At 44.2% G+C, this 25,262-nt stretch overlaps 1 protein-coding gene across 1 annotated transcript in view; it reads right to left on the minus strand.

The window, feature by feature from the left end:
- ARHGEF33 (Rho guanine nucleotide exchange factor 33) overlaps positions 1 to 25,262 on the minus strand; it is a 73,970-nt gene that overhangs the window by 822 nt on the left and 47,886 nt on the right. The window contains exons 11-17 of the mRNA XM_057557790.1: positions 20,152 to 20,284; positions 18,545 to 18,628; positions 17,356 to 17,439; positions 15,627 to 15,775; positions 14,442 to 14,606; positions 11,150 to 11,948; positions 7,330 to 7,469 (exon numbers count right to left, since the gene is read on the minus strand). Of these exons, the coding sequence (XP_057413773.1) occupies positions 7,330 to 7,469; positions 11,150 to 11,948; positions 14,442 to 14,606; positions 15,627 to 15,775; positions 17,356 to 17,439; positions 18,545 to 18,628; positions 20,152 to 20,284 (1,554 nt within the window). The remainder of the gene's footprint in view (positions 1 to 7,329; positions 7,470 to 11,149; positions 11,949 to 14,441; positions 14,607 to 15,626; positions 15,776 to 17,355; positions 17,440 to 18,544; positions 18,629 to 20,151; positions 20,285 to 25,262) is intronic.

Here is a 25,262-nt window from a genome sequence, read left to right on the forward strand (position 1 = left end):
CAGGACATGTGTAACTAAGATTTGCAGTGAACATAAAGAATTTACCTTTCTAATGCTTTATGGGGACAGTTGTGACAATTGTGTATGTCAGTGTAAGAAATTATGTAATAACATTGTAAAAGGGGAATAAAGGCTTAGAAAATTCAATAAATCCTATTTTGATTCGATGAAGTAACTACTCCACAAATTAGCAAGGCCCTTAAATTTTAAGGGATGGAATTCATTGTTCTCAACCAAGGTTATCAAGGGCCTTTACTTAATTTGGGCATTACATTACAAACTCTTGCTTTTGCTTGTTTTCATTTTAAAATGAAAAATTTATTGAAGCCAACCACACATATATGCTACATTTGGTAGAATGCAGAAATTAGTACAGTAATCAGATTAGGGAGATTCTATTATGTCAACCACCACATAGGAGACCAAGCCCAATCAAGAGGCAACAACTCAAAACAGTCCAGTTGAGTCCCCAGTCGAGGGTGTATTCTTCCTTTCTCTTGGTTAAGCCAGTTGGGTAATCCATTCCAGCTCTGCACCTTCTCCAGTTTGTTCATGTCAGAAGTCCCTAGAGGGAGGAGGCTTTCTGGAAATAACCTCTGATAAACTAGGCTGGGGCCCTTTAACTAGCTTAAACTCTGAGCTAAAATGAGTAAAACTAGCCCAGTGACTTAAGAACCAATATTAAAAGACCTCATGCAAGGTGTATGACAGTGACATTAGACATGAAGTTCTTTGTCCAAAGCTCCTGCACAACTGAGCAAGTTCTCCATATGCCAAGGCAGAGTCAGGCATGCTTCCACTATCCACAAAAGAAAGATAAGTTCTTTCACTATCATTGATATGCTTTGAGTGTCCTCATTGTTGCTATTAGATAAGTTAATTACGACTATCATTTACTGAATTAATTGGGCAGAGTTCAAACTCCTTTACATTATTCAAGGAAAGAAGTTGGATCCACACAAAGGCTAAAACCCTGATGTCTGGAAGTCTGATGACTGATCAGATGTTTTTACTTTTTGCCCTGATATTTGGTATCACAGATGAAACCCTAGCTGCCTACCACACTTTCTACGTCTGGTCAGTAAGGAGCACTTTTCCGCTATATCCCAGTGCATATTCTCTATCCAACCCAAGTACATCTGGGTATTCATTCAATAAGATGACAGCTGGGTGGGGTGAAAAGTCCTCTTCCTTTTCAGCACAGAAGCCCCCTTGGAACTCTCCCTTGAGACCACCTCCACAGGTCCCACCCTGAAGCTCCAGGCCTTCTCTCAGAACTCCCAGCTACCTCCAGTTCAGATCTTCCCTGGTTAGCACACTGCACCCAAAATGTTAGGAAGATAGATTTTTGACCATGTCATTCTTTCCCCATATCTTCTGTTATCCAGAAGACTAAGAACGCCTAAAGTTTGGGGGGCAGGAAGTAGGAAGCAAGATTTGAATTTGGTTGGTGTTTCTTCTCAATTGTTTTCCCACATGACAGTTTCTCATCAGAAAGTCATTGGTCAAAACTTAAAATCTTTACCTTCCATTTCCCCTCTTAGCTACGTCTGATCTCTCCAAAACCCAACATGTCATACTTTGATTGTTCCAACATGCAACTGTTTCATGTTTACCTGGAAATGGGAAAGCTTTGATGTCACCACCAGCCCCAAGGACCACAGAAATCTTCACCAGTTGCGTTCCCATTTCTGAAACAAATGCCAAAATCGCCCTGTCTAGTTTTCAAAGTCCACAAACTCAGCTTAGTTTTTTTTTTTAACTGCTCTTCTCACAAACCACCTTCTCTATGTCTGCAGGTGTGTCTCCGCAGTTCTTGATATTAACTAACAATTAACTAATGGCTAACTTGTTAATCATTTTCAAAATCCAGCATTCTACTGTAGCTATGACTAAAAGCTCATTTTTATCCTTTTAAAGATATTTTTAACTGATTTCTTTCTAATGAAATATGGCCACCTCAACTCATGGATTCCTCCAAAGGTGTGGCTCTCGAGTAATGCTTACCTAAATTACTGAGACGTAAGCTGCAGAATCTAGGAGAAAGAGCTAGTGTATTTGTTTTTATCCCCTTTCTCGATAAAACGGAAATAGCTTTTGAGTTCCTGGGGCCTTTTTGGCTGACTGCAGGGCAGACCTGGGAATACATAAAGGGCCAGGCAGGCAAACGCTTGCTGGGTAAGGGTAGGATGGCTACTAGTACATTCCGACACAGCCATCCAAATATTTGACGGGAAAAGAACGGACCTGTCGCTAACTTTCCTTCCACTCAACTGACAGAGATGAAGAAAAATCACAAGTTGGGTGGGTCATATAAGTAGCAGTTTCCTATGGTAAGCCTTAAAGTTTGTTTGTTTGGAGTGGGGGAAGGGAGGAGGGCTGGAATTAGTGCTGCAGGACCCTCTGACTTAAGAAGGGTTGGTTTTCTGATGGAAAGACTCTGCCTTGAAAGCTTTAGGAACATGCAGATGGAGAAGTAAGGGAGCAAGGGAACACCCATCCTGTCGGCCAAATCAGTTGGCCCAGGTAATCAACAGGGTGACAAATGAACGTTCATTTAATGTATATTTGTAGAGAGATTACTATGTTCTAGGTACTAAACCTTGTAGCTAGGTTACTCTTACATTTGGATCGTAAGCTCCTAATGACAGTACCTAAAACACTGAAGATCCTTAACTTAGTGACTGATTTCAAATGACCTACTGAGTAACATCTGTAATCAGGTTTAAGTAAATGTTATCCCTTCAGCCATCTCCTTCAGTTTTCAAGTTGTATAAGGAAGTGAAATGGGAAATGAGAGAGAACCCCAATGTGGGTAAGAATAGAGGAAGAACTTGAGATAGGCTCTAAGGAGGTAGAGAAGAAGGTGAGGGTAAAGTTATCAATTGATTCTTTAGTAGTCCTTCTTTCTATTACATGATCTTTTCCACAGCCAAGGCTGAGTAAATGCAAAGACAGCTGACAGGACACAAAAGAAGTGGATTCACTGACACTCAATCATATGGGGCCCTGCAGAAGTGCTCTCTCTGCAGTGTGTGGTTAAGAAAATAAGAGATCCTGATGCAACTGGTAGAGGGAGGGTGCTGACTGGGAAGGAGACACTCTGAGGCATGTGAGTTACAAAGTGCTAAAGAGGAAGAAATGGGTGAGGAAACAGAATTAATCATTTGGAAGCCATATTCTTTGTCTTCCACTCCCCCCAGAGTTGAGGATAAAAAGAGAAAGCATCTACATTCCCTGCCCCTAAGCTGTTTTACGTAACCCTTTTTCCCCCATGCACACCCCCAACCAAGACTACTTATTAGCCTAAGTGCAAGATTTATATATAAAGATGAAGTAGCATCTGTCTCAGACTTCAGGACAGTCTAGATTTAAGTTTTTGAAAGCCTCCAGATAGATCCTTGCAGAATGGGATAGTCTGCCTACTGTCCTGCTCAAAGGCAGGGGGACAAGGATTCAGTCCAGCATCAGTCTATCACATTAGGTCTGTTCCTGGCTTCTAAGAATCCTCATTGAAAATTTTTTTAATCATTTAACATTTTCCAACTTTAAGATATGCAGTCTTTATTCTGACCAATTCTGGGCAGCTCTCAGGGACACATGACCTGGCATCTACCCAGGACAAATGTGCCCGAGATAGAAGCAATCAGAGCGTCATCCTTTTCCCCAAATATCTTGGGCATTTTTCAGGATTTTTTTTGTTTTATGATGTCAGCTTGACTCTCCCTTTTGAATCCTTGTGGGTAGGAGCATTCGGCCCTCCCAGCCTCAGAGGGAAGAGAACCCTTTCTCAGGTTTTCTGTTGCATCTGGCTCCATGCCTAGCTTCGTCCCGAAGCAGCATTCTGGGTGGGTGGGGCCACCAGCCAAACAAGCCCCTATGGATACAAAACGTGTGTCAGCGCAGACGGGAGTGAGCCTCCAGAGGGCCGTGGGAGAGGCAGGCAGCGAGCCCCTGATGTGACACACGTGGCTTTTCTGGCGCTGGTCCGTTCTGGACCTCTGAGGCCAGCCTCTGACATGACTCCAGTACCCGGGATGAACCACGTCTTGAAGTCCCAGAGCTTGCTGCCAGCCTGACCTCCCGACACATGGGAGGAGAATGGGCTGATTCTCCTTCTCTCTGGTTCCTCCCTGTACCTGTCCGCATGCCTGGCTTCAGGGTGCAAGTTCCTACTAACAGCTGGGACCGACCAAGCCACTCACAATTCCGAGACAAGCGTCTCGCACGGCACATGCATATAATAAAGGATGTTCCATTAATGAGAAGAATCGAGTGTTCTCATCTGAGTTAAGAGCCACTCACCTTTCTGTGCTACACTGGGGCCTCCCTGCCCTTCGTCTCTACTTCAGCATAGTGGAACAAACTTTCCATGGTTCTTGGATGAAAATACTCAGGAAAAGCTACTAGAGCTGCTTCTTTATCCCATGCCAAGTCCCCAGAGTGCCCACCGCAGCACCCTGGACATGAGGCGATAAGCAAGCATCACAGGATGGTGCTCACAGTTCTACACAAGATGTAAAAAGCCAGGAAAGCCTGCCAGAGGGAGCAGCCACCTGCGCGGCGCCCCCTTTGCTTCCATCCGTACAGCACTTCCAATTTGAAATACAAAGGCAGTACCAGGATTGGTGGCAGCAAGTGGATTGACGCAGGAGGGACTCAACTATGAAAAAGGATAAGAGGACTAAGGGGATCCATCTGGCCCTCTAAAAAGGATCCCAAAAAGCTGCAAGAGGGCTGAAAGCAATTTACCAACATGAAAATTTGGAGAGTCCACAGCAAGTGCTCAGCACTGAACCAAGGGCTATGGGAGGCTATAGAAAGACAAAATCTGGTCTTCTATGTGGTGAGTCTTTAAAATTAGAGGTCCCAGGCCACATTAATTTCTTGTTTCAGGTGTTAAAAAGATGTGAGCACCCAGACTGATCTACAACAAAGTCAAACTACAGATAAAGCAAATCTCAGGGCTAGAAAGCACTCAAGTGGCAATGATCTCCCACCCAGTGTGGCAATCCCTTTCACAGCATCCCTGACCAAGGTCATCTAGCTTCTCCTTAAGAGAACCCACTCCCTCATGAGGCGGCCAGCTCCAGTTCCAGGCAGCTGCATTTTTAGAAAGTTCTTCCTCTTACCCATTGCTCCTGGTTCTGCCCCCTGGATACAGAGAGGACAAGCCCACTCCCTCTGCCTCAGGTAACTGGCAGAGTGTTTTCTTACATCTCTGAAAAACGGGAATTTGTAAAGGAGCTGTGGTGGATCCATTACTCATTGCTTTGTAACAGACAGCACCCAGTCACTATAAATGGCACTGGGCAAAAAGTGGCTGTTTTCCTGGGAAGTACTGTGGTTTAAAAATAGAAATAAGTAAAAATAAAAAGATAGGCTCGGGGCTTCCCTGGTGGCGCAGTGGTTAAGAATCCGCCTGCCAATGCAGGGGACACGGGTTCGATCCCTGGTCCGGGAAGATCCCATATGCCGCAGAGCAACTAAGCCCGTGCGCCACAACTACTGAGCCTGCGCTCTAGAGCCCGCGAGCCATGACTACTGAGCCCGTGCGCCATAACTACTGAAGCCCACGCACCTAGAGCCCATGCTCCGCAACAAGAGAAACCACCGCAGTGAGAAGCCCGCGCACCACAACCAAGAAGAGCCCCCACTCACCACAACTAGAGAAAGCCTGTGGGCAGCAACAAAGACCCAATGCAGCCAAAAATAAATAAATAAATAGATAAAATAAAATAAAATAAAATAAAAAGATAGGCTCAAGCAGTGTCCTTAGGAGTTTGGAGCCCTCAGAAGATTTCAGAAGCCTAAATCCCAGGGTCAGGCTGGAGAGCTGTCTGCCTCCAGTTCTCTCCACCCTGTCAAACCCGTCAGTAGGGGGATCTCCCTCCCAAGGCAGGGGGCCCAGGTTCGATCCCTGGTCAGGGAACCAGATCCCACGTGCACACCGCGACTAAAGACCCGGAGCAGCCAAAATAAATAAATATTAAAAAAAAAAAACTTGACAATAGGTACTGGGTCAGGAAAGATCTAAATCTATGATCCTAGAGAGAGGGGAACAATTCTCAGCTCATTACCCCCTGAATAAAGCGGATCTAGCAATAGTCATGCACGCACGGGGCTACTTTAGCAAAACTGAAAGGGGACTCATGGAGTGGGGCTGTCTCACTGCGGTAGTTTCTCCCCCTTTCCTTCTTCTTCCAGTCACAACAGGTGGGCCCAACAATCGGAGACCTACTAATCTCAGTACTACCCTCCCTATCAGAGAGGAATTAGACAAACCATCGAAAAAAGTCCTCACTCCAGGCCTGCCCCCAATTCTAACATCAAGACCATTATCTAAATCAGGAGAAAGTGATTTCCCTGTGCTTCGTCACTTATCAGCAGCTCTGCAAAGTCAGCGATAGTGTCTTTAACTTTTCCATCCACTAAAATGGGAAGATTTCCTGTTTAAAACTCACTTCAAGAACCTCCTCTTCCAAGAGAAACTAAGTAGCAGGCAAATCTCTCTAAGGGAGAGGGAACAGGCCTGAGGACCAGCGGAGAGAGAGAGAGCCGTCTTCCAGGCAGGCGATGGCTGGACTGGAGACCCCCCCCCCACCGTCAAATGCTAATGCTCAGCTCTTGCTTCTTACATTTCATGCTGGGGTTTGGCCATGGTCTCCCAGTCTGCAAGACAGTGCTACTAAGTGCTGACCGAAATGACAGGTGGGTGATTCCACACAGCAAGGACTGAGAATCTTAGAAGGACCACAGGAGGGAGAGGCCTTGTTTTTGCCTCCTATGGAGTATGGAAACTCCATTAAAGTGATTTTTTAACTAGGACCCAAGCTAAATCCATTCAATCATTTCTGCTAGGGCAAACACTGGCAGAAGTCCCCAAAAATATGCACTAGCAACCAGGAGGACTATAGGTCCCTACAGGCAGAAGCGCTGTGATGCCTTAGAAAACTTTCCACAGGTGGGGAGATCCTGCTGGCGCACCCATTACACCCAACTCCAATAGTGGATCCCACTCCTCCCAGCCACAGGGGATTTCCTAGGGGACCTCCTCTGCTCACTCCTCTCAGAACACATGACTTTGGGGACAAGGAAGTAGGGCTAAAAGACAGAAGCAGCAGAGGACAGAGCTGAGTTTGCTTTTACTCTACGAGATCACAATGAGAAACATCTTCACCTGGCAGGAATCGTGGCTACTGGGTGCAGGCACTGAGCTTGAAGCAGTTGGGTGAAACCAGGCTACTTGATACTTATTACTGTTAAAACCTCAAGACTTAGCCCACAGGGAAATGAGTTACAATGCTGTCTTGTCTAAGGGCTACTCACTTCTTTTTAAAGAGCTTGCGGAAGGAGCTGCGAAAGCCCCCTTTCTGGTCTTGCCTGGGGTTTTGATCGCTGAAAGATGTTTGTTCACTTTCTCTTTCTTCCTTTGGACAGAATCTCGTGGCGTCTTCTAAATGCATCTCCTGAAAACACAAAAGAGGGGTGTGTTTTTACTCTTTTCCAAAGTTAATATTGATCCTGACTATGGGACTTTTTTTTTAACTTGTCACTTTCCTCTCCCACTCCAAAAGGCTAATGGCAGGCACCCTATTCCAACCAAAGCAAACCTAGGCTAATTAAGAAACCAGTAGTGGAAAAGAGGATAATTTTCTGCTGAGTGTAGAAGTATTTTCTACATATCAAGGCAAATAGTCTAGAGTAGGGTTATGATATAACAATAATTAAAGATCAGGAAATAAAGGAAGATTAACTTCTTATTCTGGCAACAATATTGTCTTGCTGGAAAACCAACAGTAGTCCCCTCATATCCCTGGCTATGTTTCTCTTTCTACAAAATAAAAAAGTTTCTTGATTTTAATACTAGTTTAAACTCGTGTTCCTAATTCTCCACTTTAGACATTAATGATGGAAGGAGTTTTTGAGAGGTCAGATCTGTTTAGAAATAAATGTCAACTAATATTTCCAACCTGCACGCATGCCTTTTACAATTCTTAATCCATGCTATTTACAGTGTAAAGTTAAAATAAATTTAAAAACAAGGCTCTATCTTTTGTGAACTCTCTACTTTCTTTTTAAAAAGCAACCTAAAATAGCTACTTAATTTTGAACCAAAAAGAGAAGCCAAGAAGTCAAAGCAAAAACCACCCTGAAACGTTCATGAATTGGATGGGTGAATGCTTGCTGATAGAGAGCAAAGAGTGGGGATGAATTTTTTTCAGGAAACATATGGGTTTGACTTTGAGACCTTAACTCAGGGTTGTAGTAGCAGATCTAGAGAGTCTCTGAGATTCTATGAAGATTCATAACTAAACCACGGAGATCAACACCTTAATGGCTTAGTGTAGTGTTTCTGAAAGCGTGGTCCTGGGGCTACAGGATCAACTGGGGCCTTTATTTAAATGTAGACTCCTGAGCCCCAAGCCAGACTATCTGAACCAGATTCTGTGAAGTTAGGCCTAGATAATCTTTTTGCACACTTAGATTTTGAAAACCAACAGTTTAAGGTATGTGCCAGCCCACCTGCACTTAATGTTTATATGAATCACCTGGGAATCTTGCTAAACTGCAGATTCTGATTCAGTTGGTCACAGGTGGAGCCCAAATCCTGCATTTATAACAAGCTCCCAAGTAATACATTTACTACTAGCCCAAGGACCATATTTTGAGAAGTGGGCTTTTAGGGACTTTTTAGGACTAAATCTATTAATAGTTCTAGGAAAATCTGTGGAATCATGATCTTGATAATATCTTGCATTTGTATAGCATTCCATACTTTAGGAAGCATATTCACAAACTTTATCTTATTTGGCCTTATCCTCACAACAACCCTGTGAGGTAGGTATAGATTGTCTTACTTCACAGATGAGAAAACTGGAGGCACAGAGAAGCCAAATGAATTGTCCAAAAGCACACAGCTATCTGGCAGCAGAGTCAGGACCAGAACCAGGGTCTCCTGACACCCAGTCAGGTGCTCTTTCCACTAAAGCATAGTGTCTTCTTTCTTGACTCTTAGAGACAGAACACTAAAGACTAGGGTTTGGTTGGCTCTGAGGGCAGGGGTGGAAGATACACAGAGTATATTTGAGGAGTTGGAACCCTAGGAACATAGCACATCTCAGCAGGAAAGAGCTGATATCTTTAAATATGCGGATTTGAAGGGTTAATCTTTTGCAACTAAAACCCCATCTCGCTCTGATTAATGGTTTTTTTCTAGCAATTGTTGAGCTTCCAATTTTTCACACATCAACTAGGGAAAAAAAGACATTTTTATGAACATATGAAATAAAAGCATTCTTTGCAGCTTAGACTATACTAGTTATAAGGTTTTGTATGTGTATCTCTGCCCATCCCAAGTCACTTTGAACTGGCACTATTATTTCCTTTCTACTTCCCTTGTTAATGAACTTTTAAACTTGGACACACACCTAACTTTGATTTGTCTAAGAAATTTTACCTAACAGAATTTTATAAAGTTCAGAGTTGAAAATCAGAGGCAGAAAGAAATCTGAGAATCCTGGGGGAACTCAGCAACCTTAGCTGGGCACACTAAGGCGTTTCTGCCCTCTCAGGAAGCAGACACAGACTTTGATTTCTGGAGTCTAGGTGGGCGGCAAGCTCCAAGGCTCTTCATGTTCCTCTGGCCTAATGTCCACCACTCCCACCTGGGACAATATTTACAAGGAAAAACTCACCCTGCTGTTTTTGTAAAAGGCCCATGTGCCTTTTTTCATCTTTCCCTACCCCTCTCTTCACTTAGCCAACTTTTAAACAGCTTTTAAAATTGAATTCAGACGTTCAAACTATCTAGGAGACTTCTCTGACCATCATCACCATAGGAGGGTTTAAATACCCTCCCATGTGCTTCCACTGTTTATTATAATTCTGTGTTTATGCGTCTCCTTCCTGGGCTAAGCCAGTGGCCTTGGAGGGCAGAGACTGGATGCCGTTTATTTCTGAACACAGAGCCTGGTGCGAGGCAGGTGCTCAGTGTTTGCTGAAAAATGAATGAATGAAAGGAGTCAATGATCTTCGATCTCTTCCCACTCACTTGGAAATAGAAAACAGGTGGAATGCAGGGCCCTCATTCCTGGGAGAAACCCTTCCTCACCTAGGCAAAGGATCCCTAGTGCTGGATGCAAGGGATACGTCGTGCAGGTAAAGGCAGTTCTGGACTGTCATTTTCAAGATGTATCAATCAATACAGAGTTGCCCTGTAAACCCTAACCACCACTTCTAAAATGTTTAACAGGAAGGATGGGGGCACAGGTCAAAACCACACTGTTACTCCGTTTAATCAGAAATTGCCTTTGTTCCAATCACGTGCAGAGAAATTATTTGCTCAGGAGCTATTAGTCCTTTCATGGATGTGTATTTAAACACCTCTTTAAATCTCCCAAGGCTTGCAGACACCAAGGTTAGACATCAAAATACCACACATCGATATAGAGGCCAAAGAAGGTGTTTGTGAGTCAATGCTTCCTTGACTATTTTGTGTTGTCCTCGTCCCACTGGAGTCTGCCAAGTAAGGTGACATCTTTTTCCAGGCAAAAGGAAAGCAAGCGGAAATGAATTTTGTAGTCAATTTTGCAGGGAGTCCTCAGTGCGAGAGGGCAGCTTGCCTCCTCCCTAGCTACAAACAAGGGTGCAGGTCGGGGAGTACAGTAGGCTGGCACACAGGGCTCGATATTTTGAACGTGTAAACAAGGGGTGCGCCTAACAGGCAAAGGAAGAAACAGACAGGCCTGGGACTTGAGTGCAGTGCCCTGCAAGTGAAGTGCTGCTGGGAGGTGCCACAGCCTAAGCAGCAAGGCAGAGAACACCTCTAACTCTTTCACTTGGAGTGGGGGGAGGCGTTTTAAGCAGGTCTACTAGGAGTCCTAGTCTTTCGGTCGTCCTACATATATAGGTACGGCATGCTCCTGTGTCCTGGCACTGCAGGATGGGCGCTAACGCTCTCCTCCGAGGGCCACTGATGGTCAAGCCTTTAACCCGGGCTCTCCCTCAACATCCTCGCCCAGCCCGGCCGCTGCGCCCCCGCCTGGCCAGCCTGCTTCCCCTCCACGCTAGGTGAGCCCAGGCTGCACCCTGGAGATCTAGACCCGGGGCTGCCAGCGCTGTGGGTTTGGGGTCGGTTTTACTTTACCCTCCTTACTTCCAAATAGGTCTGCTTTTCGCTTTGGGACCTCTGTTGGGGAAAGAAGGTTCTGGGCGCGCCGCGGGCGGAGACGGCCGAGCCATGCGGCTGCGCAGCGCGCTCGGCCTTGAGCGGCGCGCGGCCGCCGCTGCTGCTGCGCGTGCTGTAGAGGCGCGGGGCCACGCCCTCGGGGGGCGGCGCGCGCGGGAACTCCTTGAGCGAGCGGCTCAGCGGCTTGGCCTTGCCGTGCGCGTGCGCTGCCGCCTCCAGCTTGTAGGCGCTGCTGCTGCCCGCCGGAGACGTGGCGCTCTTGGGCAGGGGTTGCAGCGGGTGCTCGGGCCGCTCGGCCTCCACGGCGAAGCTGACGGGCCGCAGGAAGCAGATGTCCAGGCTGGACTCGGAAGAGGCAGGCGAGCAGTTCTCGAAGAGGGCCGGCGCCTGGAAGGGCTCCTCGTCGTAGGGCGCGGGCAGCGCGAAGATCTCGCCGCCGTACTCGAACTCGTCGTAGGCCGCGGGCACGTAGCCGCGGGCGTCGGTCAGGAGTTCAGCCGGGGCGCGCAGGGAGCGCTCCACGTTGCCCAGCTGCTCGGCCGGAGAGGGCTCGAAGTCCATCTCCGGGATGGCCTGCAGGGGCCCAGCGAGCGCCTTCACGTCCTGCTCGGCGGCACAGAACTGCCCCGGCGCCAGGAGGCTCTCAGGCCTCTCGTGCTTTCTGCTTTCTATCTCCCAGTCACTGGGCTTCCCGGGCTGCATGCTCTCCATCAAGCTTTGCTGTTGTTGGCTTTTCTTCAGTGGGGGCATCAAATGTCTTTAAAGGGGAAAGAGAATACAAAACAAGTGTGCTTACGGTTTGTTAGTGCACGCCTCTCACCGAGCAGCGCAAGGCCGGGACCGACGCACTGCCTGCCGGATACCGCTTAGGTGCAAACTGCCGACTCCCTCCTCTCTGTCCCTCCCAGCTGCCTGCCTACGTGTGTTACTTCCCAAGCGCCACAGGCTTCTCAGATTAAGGAGTCCCCACGAGCCCTGGTCCCCCAAGTGGGAGAGTGAAAATGACCATCCGTGAAGGGGATGCCGGAAGCACCCGTCTGAGCCCAGAGGCACTGCGCAGAGGTGGCTGGTAGGCCAAGGATGCTCGTCATTCCCCATGTGCAATCTCCGACCCTTCCCACCACTTGTCAAGGCCCCAAGGCACCTCTTTTCTCTCTTCTCTCCCTTTCTTGCCCTAGCAGAGTCATGTAAAATCATGGAAACAACTTTTGTTCAACTCGTGGATCTTAATGCTTAAGAATTAATTCCCAGATGAAGTAAGTGGAGTACAATCTTGATAACCGTTGAATCTGAATGTTGGTGTGTGGGGTTTACTGTACATTTTACTTTTCTGTATGTTTGAAATTTTCATAATAAACTAAAAATTCCTTGGGGCTATAAAGCATGCTATATAAGTCGTCTCAAACTTCTACCCAAAAAAACATTACCGAAATGAAAAGGCTGTCACTCTGAATATGCCCAATTTCATGGAGGGTTTTTTTGTTTAATCATGGATAAAGAATACTTAACATTGGATGCTTGGATAGAATACCCATCAGATTGGACGTGGTTTGCCAGTCCTGCTGGAATTAATTGCCAGACAGATGTGAGTGGACTACGACACACTGACCCAAACTGGTTGCGCTAGTTTATTTATTCATACTTAGTTCTACCACGAAAATGCATAAAGAATGCAGATGTAAATGCTAACACTGACTGTCTTTCTCTGGTGGTCTTAAGATGAAAATTAGGTCTCATATTTACAGAGGTGAAAAAAATAGTAAAATGAAATATTGACTTGAATTCTCTTTTAACTTGGAAGACTCTTGTTGGGTTTTTTTCTGGGTATGTTTCTAGCACAGAATGCAATGACAGCCATCTTCAGTCTGGATATAATCTCTAGGGATTTCTTTTTTGGGCTCTATTTGTCTCACTTCAAAGTAGAGAGTTCTATCACTGTTTTAAGAGCTGAAGTGATCCACAAACTAAAATTCCACTTCCTGTCTCCCACTCCCCACCCAGGAAAGGTATTTTTTTCTGTAAGGAGTTCTCTCCTTATAGGACTTAAAGGATTTTCTCTATAGTAAGAAACTCATCCTGGGCTCTATTTATAGAAAAGTGAATGTCTCATAGATTTTCAGAATGATTATAAAATTTCTCCCTTCTGCCTCCACATTTGCACTTCCATCTCTCACTGACAAATGTTCTCAATTTTAAGAGATAAGGGCAGAAAGCAAACAGGATTTATTTTGTGTTATTGATCAGTTGCTCCTTCCATTGACTGTAATTAGCATTCTAAAAACTGTAGGGATTAAACATTGAAGTAATCTCAACTGCCTGCCTCTCACTTCATTGTAGTTTTAGAAAAGATAAGTAGCTTCTTGCATGATTTCTAAATTTTCCTTAAGATAATAAAACCCAAAGCAGAAATTATAGTCTAAGGAATTAATTTCATGAGAATTGTCTCTATTTGGTAAATTGGGGGTTTGGAATTTTGAGTTTTGGTTTCCCTTATTCTTCCAGAAGTCCTAGTTTCAAAGGTGGCCAAGTTGACATCCTTCAGAGGTAAAATGAGTTCCAGATATGTAAATAGCCCAATCCTTACCCTAAAGATCATCAAGAAGTTGGCTGAACGAGAATCCAGCTTAGTGTGCGAAAGAGTTGTGTGCAGCGACTTTAAAAGACTGTCAAATCCATCCACTGCCCAGAACAGCTTTCAGAGAAGCTGTCATAAGTGAAGAACAGAGGTCGTGAAGTCCCTTTCTGAAGAAGCTTCAAGGAGAATTGGGAAGGGCTAAACAGCCTTCTTTCTGTGTCACCTCAGACCTATTTCTCATCCTCAGAGCCCAGACTTCCTCTGACCCCTGACTGGGAAACCTTTTTCTCCACTGCATCTTTTGTAGATATTAAGTGGGTTCCCACCTTTCTGAGGGGTTGTAAAATGCCTTCCTGGCATCTTACGGCACTCCCTTCCACTCTGTCATTGTCCAAACCCAGAGAGACTCATGCTGTAGGTGGAGGGTGGTTATGTGTGATAAAATTGTTGGGAGTAACCTCCAGCCTCTAGGCCTGCTCTTTAACATAAGTGCCGTCCTCTGGGATCCAAACTTTGGGTCAGCTGCTTGCCTGCCACATATGGGCCTGATGGGGCAAGAGGGAGGAAGGAGTCCTGTAGGTCATACTCCTAATACAGTCTGGCCTGCTACCCCACACAGACCACCTGGGAGGCGAGGGCATTGTCATTAACCTTTCCACAGCAACAGGTGCTTACGTGACAGCAGGGCCAGAACTGGGAGCGGAAGAGTAGGGTTGCAGCATCTCTTCTGAGTGGATCCCACTGTCACGGACAGCCTCAGGGCCTGCAGTGGGAGAAGCATCTTGCCCGGCATTTGCACGCTGGGAAGCCAGCCCTTTGTACAGCTTCGCCATGGATGACCTAATGGAATGGAGGTAATGATTCTCAGGGTCTACAATGGGAAATCAGCTCTCTGAATACACACATTATACCAAGAAAGGCAGACTATTTCTCAGATGAAGCTCAGCTGTGAAGTTCTCGGTCTCTCCAGGGCTCTCTACAAACCAGGTTGCTTACATAATAGAGTGCAACTGGATGCTGGGTAGGAGTAGGGGTGCTGATTAATTGGCTGAATTGAGTTTGGGGGTCAGGGGAGTATGAGGAGAAGTCATGCACTAGAGGAGCCCTGGCTTGGGACATAGCATCTTTTACTGGTGTAAAGCACGCACAGAAATGATTCTGTTTTCCTCATCGGATTGGGATGAGGTTGAAAGAATTCCAGGTTATTGGGAAGCGTTGTTATGAGTTGCTTCTGTTTCCTCATAAGCCCAGATTTTCCTTAATCAGTCCTTCCTGTTTCCTCTTAGTGTGAAATCCTTTCAACCACCACCCCCTCCCTTATTTGTTTTATTTTTATCCATATCACTTAAACCATTTAACTTATTTATTAACTGGCTACTCAGGTCTAGAAAGTAAGCTCTATGTGGCAAAAATTTTTGTCTGTTTTGTTCTTTGCAGTATATTCAGTTTGCTGAACAGTGCCTGATATACAATAAGTGCTCAGTAAATATTTCTTGAATTAATGAAAGAAATCACATTCTGGCCTTTAAACTGCAACTTTAAATCTGGCAAGTTTAGTGAAACAACTATTTTTGAGGTGGTTAGCAACATGAGATAATAGAAGGTCTGCATAAGCGTTAGAGGAAAAGTGCTTATTTTTCTAAATTAATTTCCACCAGGTAGTAAGTACCTCCCTCCTGTAGCCAACCTGGCCGCCTCTCTTCCCTCCCCTGCTCTCTCTTCTCTTCCGCCTCCATCACTGCATTTCAGCCGCTTTGCATTCAATGTGGTTACTTGTGACAGACACTCACATTGACCATCTGTATCCCTGTTCTCAGAAACCTTTGATCAACCCTCTAGACTGCACCATCAGAACCTTACTTCTTGAGTTTTTTCCGTTTCTGAATAAGCAAATCCTCATTGCACTGAAACAGCAGGGTGTAGTGTGAGATAAATACTCGCAGGCGTTGAACACACACAAGAAGTAGGTAATAGTCAGGGTGTTCCTGCTCTGTGAACTTCAGGACGTTCTGGATGGAGGAAAAAAGGAAGCAGCATTGCATAGTTAGAATGAAAAGTTGTTTCGTCTCTTCTATACCTTGCCTTGATCTGTTGTGAGAGTTTGGTAGCCATTTAATCAAAATGATGCAAATGGCCAATTTAATTACAAACTGAAAAGTCAAACTTGCTGTTCTCTTTGTCCATCACACCAAGGGAAAATAATAGTCACTATTGCTCCTGTTCAAGTTGAATTTGAACATAATTCCATCTGAAAAATTAGAAGGATCTACTAATTAGATCTCTGAAGTAATGGAGCCATTCTAACAATTACTCTCTATAGGCAATGCCTTATAACTCAAGGGAGTCAGACCAATGGTGAGAAGGTCAGGCATCAAGGCTGGAAGTGAGGGGATGTTTATGATCAAGCCTGGCCTAGTGGCCCCTCCTGTTACATTGCCTGCTGTGCTATAGTGGAATGTGCATGCTGGTTGGATATGGGAAAGCTAACAGTTACTGAGTGCTTCCTATTGCCAAGCACTAAGTCCTTTCCATTATTTTCTCACTTAATTTTTACCACAACCCAGTTAGATATATGCCATTGTTACTCCAATTAACAAATAAGGAAATCAAGGCACAGTGAAGTTAAATAATCTTCACTGCGTCACACATCTAATGAGTAGCAGAGTCAGGATTTGAACTCAAGTCAGACAGCAGAATCTAGGTTCTTATTTACTTACTTACAACCTGCTTGCAAGACCTGGGTTTCAGGCCTATATTTTTTCACTGACCAGGTGTCTTAACTTGGGCAAGTTACTTCTTTGGGTCTCCATTTCCTTATCTAAAAAAATGTTAATAATGATACCTATTTCATGGGATTGTTGAAAAGATTAAATTAGATAATTACTGTGAGAGAATGATTTTAAGATCTAAAGCCACATACAATTGAAAGTTTTTTTAATATTAATACTGGGCTACTTCTACCTGAGACAAATCCCAAGCATTTCTGAGATGCTTTCACTGAATTACTTAAGAAGATCAGTCAGCAATTAAACCAGAACAGGTGGGTGGTGGGAAGAAGAGGGGCTGGTAGGGGTGTTGATGAGTCTCTCTTTCTGAACTCTACTGCCTCCAAGATGCTACAAACCCTGCGGGAAAATGGTGTGAAGAAGTCAGCTCATCAGCTTCTCCATGCTTCTCCTGTGACACAAGACATAAGCACAATGTATTGTAGACCCTTGGACGTAAGCCAAAAGAAAGTAGTAGTCAGGGGTGCATTTAGATGGCTGTAGAACCAAGGTGGAAGGGACTGAATAGGTATCCAGGGTCTGGCAGGAGCTGCCATAGAAAGATCCTGGATCAGCATAGGTGTGAATTACTGGTCAATGAAGGTAGAACTTCATTTTTGGCATCATGAGCCAAAAATTTTTAGAGAATGAGATTTTAGCTCATACCACAAGGTGGAGATGGGGTAATCATAACAATCTAAATCATTTAGACACTTCTTAGAAATATTAATGATTCCTTGACCCTTCACAGTGTCTTTCATTGGAAGCTAAAAACAACTGTTTAGCATGAAAATCAGTTTAGTGGCTTGGCCAGCCATACCTACCTGCAGATGTATCAGATATTCAGGGATGCGCTGAACTATGTGAAAAAACAGTGTATAGATGTCAGACTTAATCTCTTCGTCACCCTGAATGAAAGAAAGTTGGAGTCAGTCTTCAGCGTCCCTCCAGCTCTGGCTGTCAAACCCCAGAGTCAGTTCCCCCAGAGTAAGAAGGGTTTACTCTCCTCTCTGAAGAGAATTTTCTTCATCTAGAGTGTCATGCAGCATTGATCTGTTCAGGGACATGCTCAAGGAGACAACTCTTCTCTAGCAGGGGGCATGTCATATACTTCTTCAGAATCCACCCAAGGTTCCCAACTACTCCCTCCTCTTCCCCACCCTCCAACACCATCTTAGCACAGTGGGCATTCAGTAAATTATATATGAGTTGACTAAATTCATTAAGGTTCTTCAGCCAGTAATCTTTACAGTGGTTTACGAATAGGCACTAAGGGTGGATTGGAGCCTCATGAGAATGGGGAAGGGAGTATGATTAGAAACTGGTCAGCTGGCCTGGCAGCAGGAAACATGCTGGACTTTTTCCATGTCCCTTCCCCTCCTTTCCCTTTCTCAAATATTTGCTGAGTGCTAACACTTGGTTGGTATTGTACTGGGTTGGGAGCAGTAGGGGGTTGAGTAGAAAGTTAATAGAGCCTCTCACCTCTTGTGAAACTCGATTAACTCTTAGCCTTAGAGCTCCTGATATGGTTCTTTTCTATTGACCTAAAATAACTAGAATTGTCTTATATTTATATGTGCTTATTGAGCACCTAATATATCATTGCAGAAGCAATACTTAAAGCAACATGACTAAAGCCATTTTATAATCTTATAAACTGACAGATACAGGATAACATGAATTTAATATTCAGTTCATATTGTCTGAGCCTGTAAAACCCAAAACCCCTCAAGGCTGCAAGCTGCAGTCTGAAGATCTCTGCTTAGCATAGCTGTTTACTTTGTCTGTATTTCCAATGGAATGGAACAGAAGGTCAGTGAGGAACAGCAAAGACCAAAGCAATGGCACTGATCCTTGAGTGGGCTCCTTTAACCCCAGGGAGGAGTGTCAGTGGCTCTGTTCAAGCCATTCCCCAGCCTGGAGAGCAAGCTCAGAGCGCATGTGCTGTAGTTTCTGGGCAGATGAGCAACATCATATAGTTACACGTGTAACCAAAGGACAGTGCACGCATACCTCCTTCAGAACAACCACGTGAACCAAAGAGATGCATTCTGGCAGGTCCCTCAGGTAAGCAACATAATAATCCAAAAAATTATTCTTGAAAACAAGCAGAAAAAGGCATGGTAAGAACCTGGAGACAGGAATGATAGCAACTAATACGTTTACAGAGTCATGCATATTAAAAGGAGTACTTTGCAGAGATTATTTTAATCATTCATTTAATGTGTTTAGTAAATTTTTTTTTTATTCACCTTAAAAAATCTTTTTGGTTTTAAGGAAAATATTCCTGTGGATTTGGAAAACAAAACTCAGTATCCCTGCTTTAACGAGAGAAAGTGAAATGATAAACCAAAGCAGAGGGAAGGGGCCATGTAAGTTGAAAAAATATTTTTAAAAGCTGTTCAATGATAAAAATGCATATTTTGTTTTTTAATTACTTTCATTAATGATGAAATGCTTCAATCATCTACATCTAAATGAGGAACTTTGTCCAACTCACCTCATAGTTTCTAGACCAGGGATTCTCAACTTTTTCCACTAATTGCATATTCACCTATGGAATATCCCCTCAGGAAAACAGTTCTCACCTTTCAAAGTTATACTCCCATAGATACAACAATTTTCAGCTCAAGAAAGCATACTGAATACAAATGAGTAAAAGTGATGTTAGAGGGATAGTATTACATCCACTCTATACAAGTAAATAATTTGTAAATTTTGTATTATTTATCACAGCTGAGAATCATCGATATACAGAGGTTAACTGCAGGCAAAATCTGGCTTGCAGACCAGTTTTAATTAGCCCACACAATATTTTTAAGATAAGAAAATTTCATACAAAATTCTGGATTTCCAGCTTCCCTTAAAATATCAGAAGTTATAGTAACTCTAGTCCTTTTTTCCTGCATAACAATTGGATAAAGCTGAGTAGCTATTCTTTGTAGAAAGCATATGTGCTCCACTTAAGCTCACTTCCCAGCAGTCCACATTGTTTTACATTCAGCTCACTTCTACTCACTAATGTCATTGTCTGGCCCTATAGGCATTTGAGTTTGCAACTTGTGGCCTAAGTCATACTTTCTTTGAAGAACATTATAGAGATTTCAAACCTTAGCATCCTTTCTCCAGGGAAGTGAAAACAAAAAACATTCCAGACAAATAGCTGCCCATCACATTTAAAAAAATCTCTAGGAAATGAAATTGTGCGTGAAAGTATATACATATATACAAACTCTCATTTATGTTATATGTATGGATGGATATATATGTGCATGTATATATACTTATACAGAAATACACACACATACATACACACACATACACATGCATATTCAATGGGGGCAGTTATAGTACAGTGGAAAGTGATGATCTGGAAGTTAAAAGACTTGGGTTCTAGCCACAGATCTACAAATATCTAGATAGCTGGGTGATTTCAGCCAAGGCTTTTAATTTCTCTGAACTTTATTTCATAATCTGTAGAATGAGGAAGTTAGACTAGATCTCAGGAGTTCCTCTAACTCTGAAATTCACTGATTCTAGATTCTCTATTAAGAGAAACAGACAAGGGAGACACAGACGCACATAATTCAAGTTCATAAAGGATTAAGAAAAAAACTTACCTCATCATTTGTTAACTTAAGGAATAAATCTCCAAGGACCCCTTGGCGTGGCCACTTCAAGACCCTTTCCTGCAGAGCATGAAGCAAATCCAGGTGCTGCTGGACAAGGTACCGTAAAGAGCCAGGGAAGAGGCTTGGAACAGAATAGACACACAAACCAGGTGTAGAGAAGAAAAGGCTCTACTAAAATATATGGAGCAGGTCCCATTTTCCCAGCCATTCAAAATATGTTGAGTCACAGGTCTGCCTTTAGTATTCAAAAAAAAGTCTGTCATCGTCAACCTCACAGCAGATATCCTCAGACTATAGAAAGACCCCTTTACTGATGGCTCCTATACGAATGTATTGAACTAGTAAAGAGCACATCGCTCGAATGGCCTTTTTAAAGCTTAACTGGTACACTCTTATTTATGTGACAGTGGAAATTTTAAGGGAAATCTTTTTCAACGTTTTAAAGTTATTCCCACTTGATGTGCAAATTGTCTATTCTAATTAATGTTGCAGATGAGGACACTAAGGTGGCACTGGGTCATTCTTAGCTACTGGGTAGGAGACTGTACTTAGGTAAGGAGGAATTTTGTTTAAAGCTGGCAACTGAAAGCTCAGGGGATGAGGGCATAGAAGTGTTCCTTTTCCCCTTTCCTTCAGTTTCTAAGAAGAATCTGGGCAAGGATGGAGTCTTGCCGGGGGGAGGCTACAAACTAGGCCTGCCCTGCTACTCCCAGGAGTTTTGCTGAGCCCCCTTCCTGCTCTCACATCCCCCCAGCCATCTCAGTGTGCCTCATTTTTTTCAGAGGAAATGAAGGAAAGAAGAGAGAAGTCAGAGGAGGATGGGGTGGAGAGGAGAGACAGAAAGAGAATCATAGGAGGAAGAAGAAGGGGGATTGGATGGAGAAGGGAGGTGAGCAGAGGCCTGTAGGAGTGAGGAAGGAAGAAACAGAAAGAGTGAAGTCTTACTGGGCTACAGCAAGGATTTCGGCTCCAGCTTGGTAACTTAGGGAAATTGAAAATAGGTTACCCTGTGCTTTTAAGACCACAAGGTTTTTGGGGGGGTTTGTTTGTTGCTTGGTTGGTTGGGTTTTTTGTTTGTTTTTTCTTTTAGGTAAGAAGTAGATTTATTAACATCCTTTGTAAAGAGGTTGCAGGAAAATGGGGCGCAAGAGAATGGTCATGTCCCAGGTCTCGGGCGGGTCCCCGGGACAGGCTGCCGAGTAAGGGTCCTTGGCTTCGCGCAGCAAAGAATTCAAGGGCTAGCCATAGTAACGTGAAAGCAGAGATACACATTCCATAGGCAGAATGCAGTCTGTCCCAAAAGGGAACAGCGGCCAAGACCACAAGTTTAACAAAGATGAAAGTGATGGCCTGCTTGTTGCTGAGAACCAAACTTATTTGGATATTTCCCCAGGGTCTACTGAGAGTAAATTAGTGGACAGTTGGGGTGCTTTGCCAACCGCAAACAAGCAGACCTTTGTTGAGAACAGAAGGAAGGACGCCAGTTTGAAAGGAGGTGTTTTCAACCCATCTCCAGGCAAAGAAGACTCCCCCGTGGTCTTAGCTCAGAGAGGACACACAAATGCCGGAATGGGATACCCAGCCTCCTGTGAAAAGATACAAGGATTCCTTCCACTCCCATCTGACCACCCCCTGTGCCATGAGCCTCCACACATGCAGAGCCAGCTGACCCATAAGCGTGGGAGGAGAGGCCTGTGCTAGGCTGGTGCAGTGGGCTCAGAAGATCTAAGTAATCTCTGCCCAGACCAAAGGGAATTTGGAGGAGTGGCTGGGAGACAGTCTTGACTGGGAGAAGACCATAAAGCTGATGGAGGAAAGCACAACTGATCAAACTGAAAGAGTGAAACACTGCACCAGCAAAAGATCTAGATGTGAAAGGTTTCTCCCCACCCAGAGGCTGACAGTGACTTTGGGTAATATTCCTGGTGTGACACTGAGAGGTGCTAGGGCACCGTGGTGAGATAGGACTTTGTGATGGGTTGTCACTGTAGGTTATATAATATGTCTTGGGTTATCTCTTTTCTTTTTCTCTCCTTCCTTCCTTTCCTGTCCTGTCCTGTCCTTTCTGTTTCTTTCCTTTCTAGAAAGCTGCCTTCTGCTACACTGTGACCAGTGTACTTGCAGAGTTGACAGCTGGTAACTTGGTTGGAGTCCAGATGTCTCCTGGACTGTCCACTGGGCTAACAGAGTAAGGTTTCAGGATGAGGGTCAGAAAAGGCTAAGGCTCCCATCAAGCATCATGGAAGCATGTAAGTTACATGAAGAGCAATAGTTTACAGTGGGTTCTGTACCAAATATGGAAAACAGGCTTTAAAAAATTTGTTTTAATTTAATAAGGTTAATATTTGAAATCAGGGAAGGGTGTGGACGAGGTAAGCCAGGAAGTGGAGAGTAGAGGGAGAAAGAAGCAAGAAGCATAGACACACTTAATCTATTTCACTATTTTGCCTGGAGCCAGACCTGACTCCCAGAAGCAAGTTTTTCATTAAGACAGAAGTATTACGTGCTCAAATTATTTTCTATTCCTTACCGGGGGTGAGATTATGGCAACATGAGTAGTTTATTCTTTCTAAAGCCTTCAAAGTAATTTCGACTCCCGCAATACAGTACTCAAGCAACGAGAAAAATAAACTACAAGCAATCAATGAAAATCCAGTTATAGTTTCAAATTAATAACTTAGCTCTTAAGTCAAGACAGCTCCTGAGCTTCGGCGGCAAGGTGAGGCATCGATAATGAAAATATGTGCCACCTGGTGGTGATCCGAAGCATACAGCTCGCTGAGTTCTTGGTAGATGTGGCCCTGGAGTTTAGCTTTTAAGGCTAACTGGCAATCCTGTGGAGCTGACTTTGTCCCTCCTGATAGGGGTTCAGACAGGACTGTTTGAGCCTGAGGTTGTGGCTCTGTGTGCGTGAATCATACCGGAAAAAGCCAAGAACTCCAACTTCTGTGATCCTCCTACAAATGGACAACAGCCTGCACGTTCCCCTCAGGCTTCAGCTGGCAGCCTTTGCCCCTGCAGCGTCAGGCCCTTCCAGCCAGGGGCAGGGCTGGCTTGAAACAGCCTGAGGAGACTCCTGAGTGCTTCATGTTTTTCTGCGGAAAACCTGAAGTTTTATTTTATAGGCTTGAGAAGACGTGGCAACCTCAGGTTTGAGTGTCAGGTATGTAGTTGTGGCGGGTGTTGTTTTCAACCCCAGGTGACTTTTCAGAGAGGGTAGAAGATGCAGAAGGCTTGCAGTTTGTGATGGGAAAAATAGTAAATGTTAATAAATTAATTTTCATCTTTGCATGGGAGGAAAAATGCCAGTAGGGAGGAGGAATAATCTCATTCTGTTTTGTATTTCATTCAGCTGGTCTATTTAAATAAAGTACACCTGGAGGCTTCAGAAAGCTTAAAAAAAAAAGACACATAGTAAAGGAGGAGGATGAAGATCTAACCCCAGGTAGGAGAAGGGCAACATTGCAAACCTCAGAACCAGAGATTAGCACTAAGAATACTGAGCTGAAGCTTTTCTCTTCTCGGGCTATGAAAACAAAAAAGAGGGTTAGCTTAGCAGATAACTAACATGAATAGCATTATCATGGATATGAGAAATAGCCATTGTCTTACTTTCATTGAGGATGGCATGATAGTTTTAATTTTTTTTAATCTCAGGATTTTGGGGAAAGGCCCACATCTTCCTCAGTAATGGGTCATGAGAAGTAGAAGTGAGGGCAAGTAGAAAAGAGCTTCCGTGAGCTAAGAACATATCCCTACCTGACAAGTCAGCTGAGATCTGAAGTAAGAACTTATGGGCGGTTAAGAGAGAAGCATAAGTTGTGAAATAGGAAGAGACAAAGTCGGCTTCTGTCTGAGGCACTTGGCATATTGCTGTTAGTCAAGGTGGTATCTTTGCAATCACATGGTCCATAGGGAAGCAGTGTGATGTTGAAAGAGCAGAAGACACAGGGTCAGACAGGCCTAGGCTTGAGTTCTGGCACCTATTGGTTTTGTGGCTTTAAACCTCTCTGGACCTGAGTTTCTTCATCTATGAGGTAGGATTCACAGGGTTCTTGTGAAGATTTCATGAAGTTAATATAAATGAAGTGCCAAGCATGGGGCCTGGTTACTGTATTCCAGAGCAAACAATCCTCTCTTTCTCTCTCCTTGCTCCATCCCCACATTTTCAGAGACTAGAAAGAGATACTGCTGGCTTAGAATCTTAGATGTGGAGGCAAAGCCCATCGAAAGGTATACTGGGTTTTAGATTGGTTTTAATGTAAACTGAGCAAGTCTTTGGCAATAGCGAGGTAGCTAGAGGCCGGAGAGACGTCTCGGAGGGCTGAAGGGGCAATCTGGGAGGGTAGGACAAGCTCGACTGGGGTGAAGGAGGGGGAATCAAGTGGCCAGAAGGGAAAGGAAGGACCGGCAAGAATCTAGGTGGCCTCTGAGAGAAAGTAAAACCCAATCCAGAGCCTCTCTTGTTCATAGCTTTAAGTGTCACATTACCCTTTCTGCTCCTTGCTGCTTTCTGTTTTGTTTGCTTCATAATTCTTTTTTTTTAACAATGAATATTCCTTTTTTTTTTAGAAATTTATTCCTTTTTATTTATTTGTTTTTTATATTTTGGCCACACCGTGCGGCATGCGAGATCTTAGTTCCCCAACTAGGGATCAAATCCGCGCCCCCTGCATTGGAAGCATGGAGTCTTAACCACTAGACCGCCAGGGAAGTCCCAGTGAAACAATTCTTGAAAGTAGTTAAGCCACTGGTGGATTTGTCAGGGAATATTTTCTTACCTCAATCACCCAGATAGGGGGAGCATTGCGTTTTGGTGACTGGGTGTACTGCTGGCAGCTGCAAAGCCAAGTAAGATTGGGGGTGGGGGGGTGATAAGAATCAGGAAAACATAGTCAGGGCTTCCCATGGTTTATGAGCCACCAGTGTATATTACCCGACAGAATGCTTAAAGTCACGATGCTGTATTTGTCTCCAGTAGTCTATCATCCAGACTTTTCATTTATTTGGATTGGCCTTTTCCTCAGTTGATCTGGATTATTACATCTTTATGACATTAGTCTTTTCCCACCAAATCATAGTTTCTCTTTCCTGCTTTC

The sequence above is a fragment of the Balaenoptera acutorostrata genome, chromosome 12, assembly GCF_949987535.1.
Source record: "Balaenoptera acutorostrata chromosome 12, mBalAcu1.1, whole genome shotgun sequence".
NCBI lineage: Eukaryota > Metazoa > Chordata > Mammalia > Artiodactyla > Balaenopteridae > Balaenoptera > Balaenoptera acutorostrata.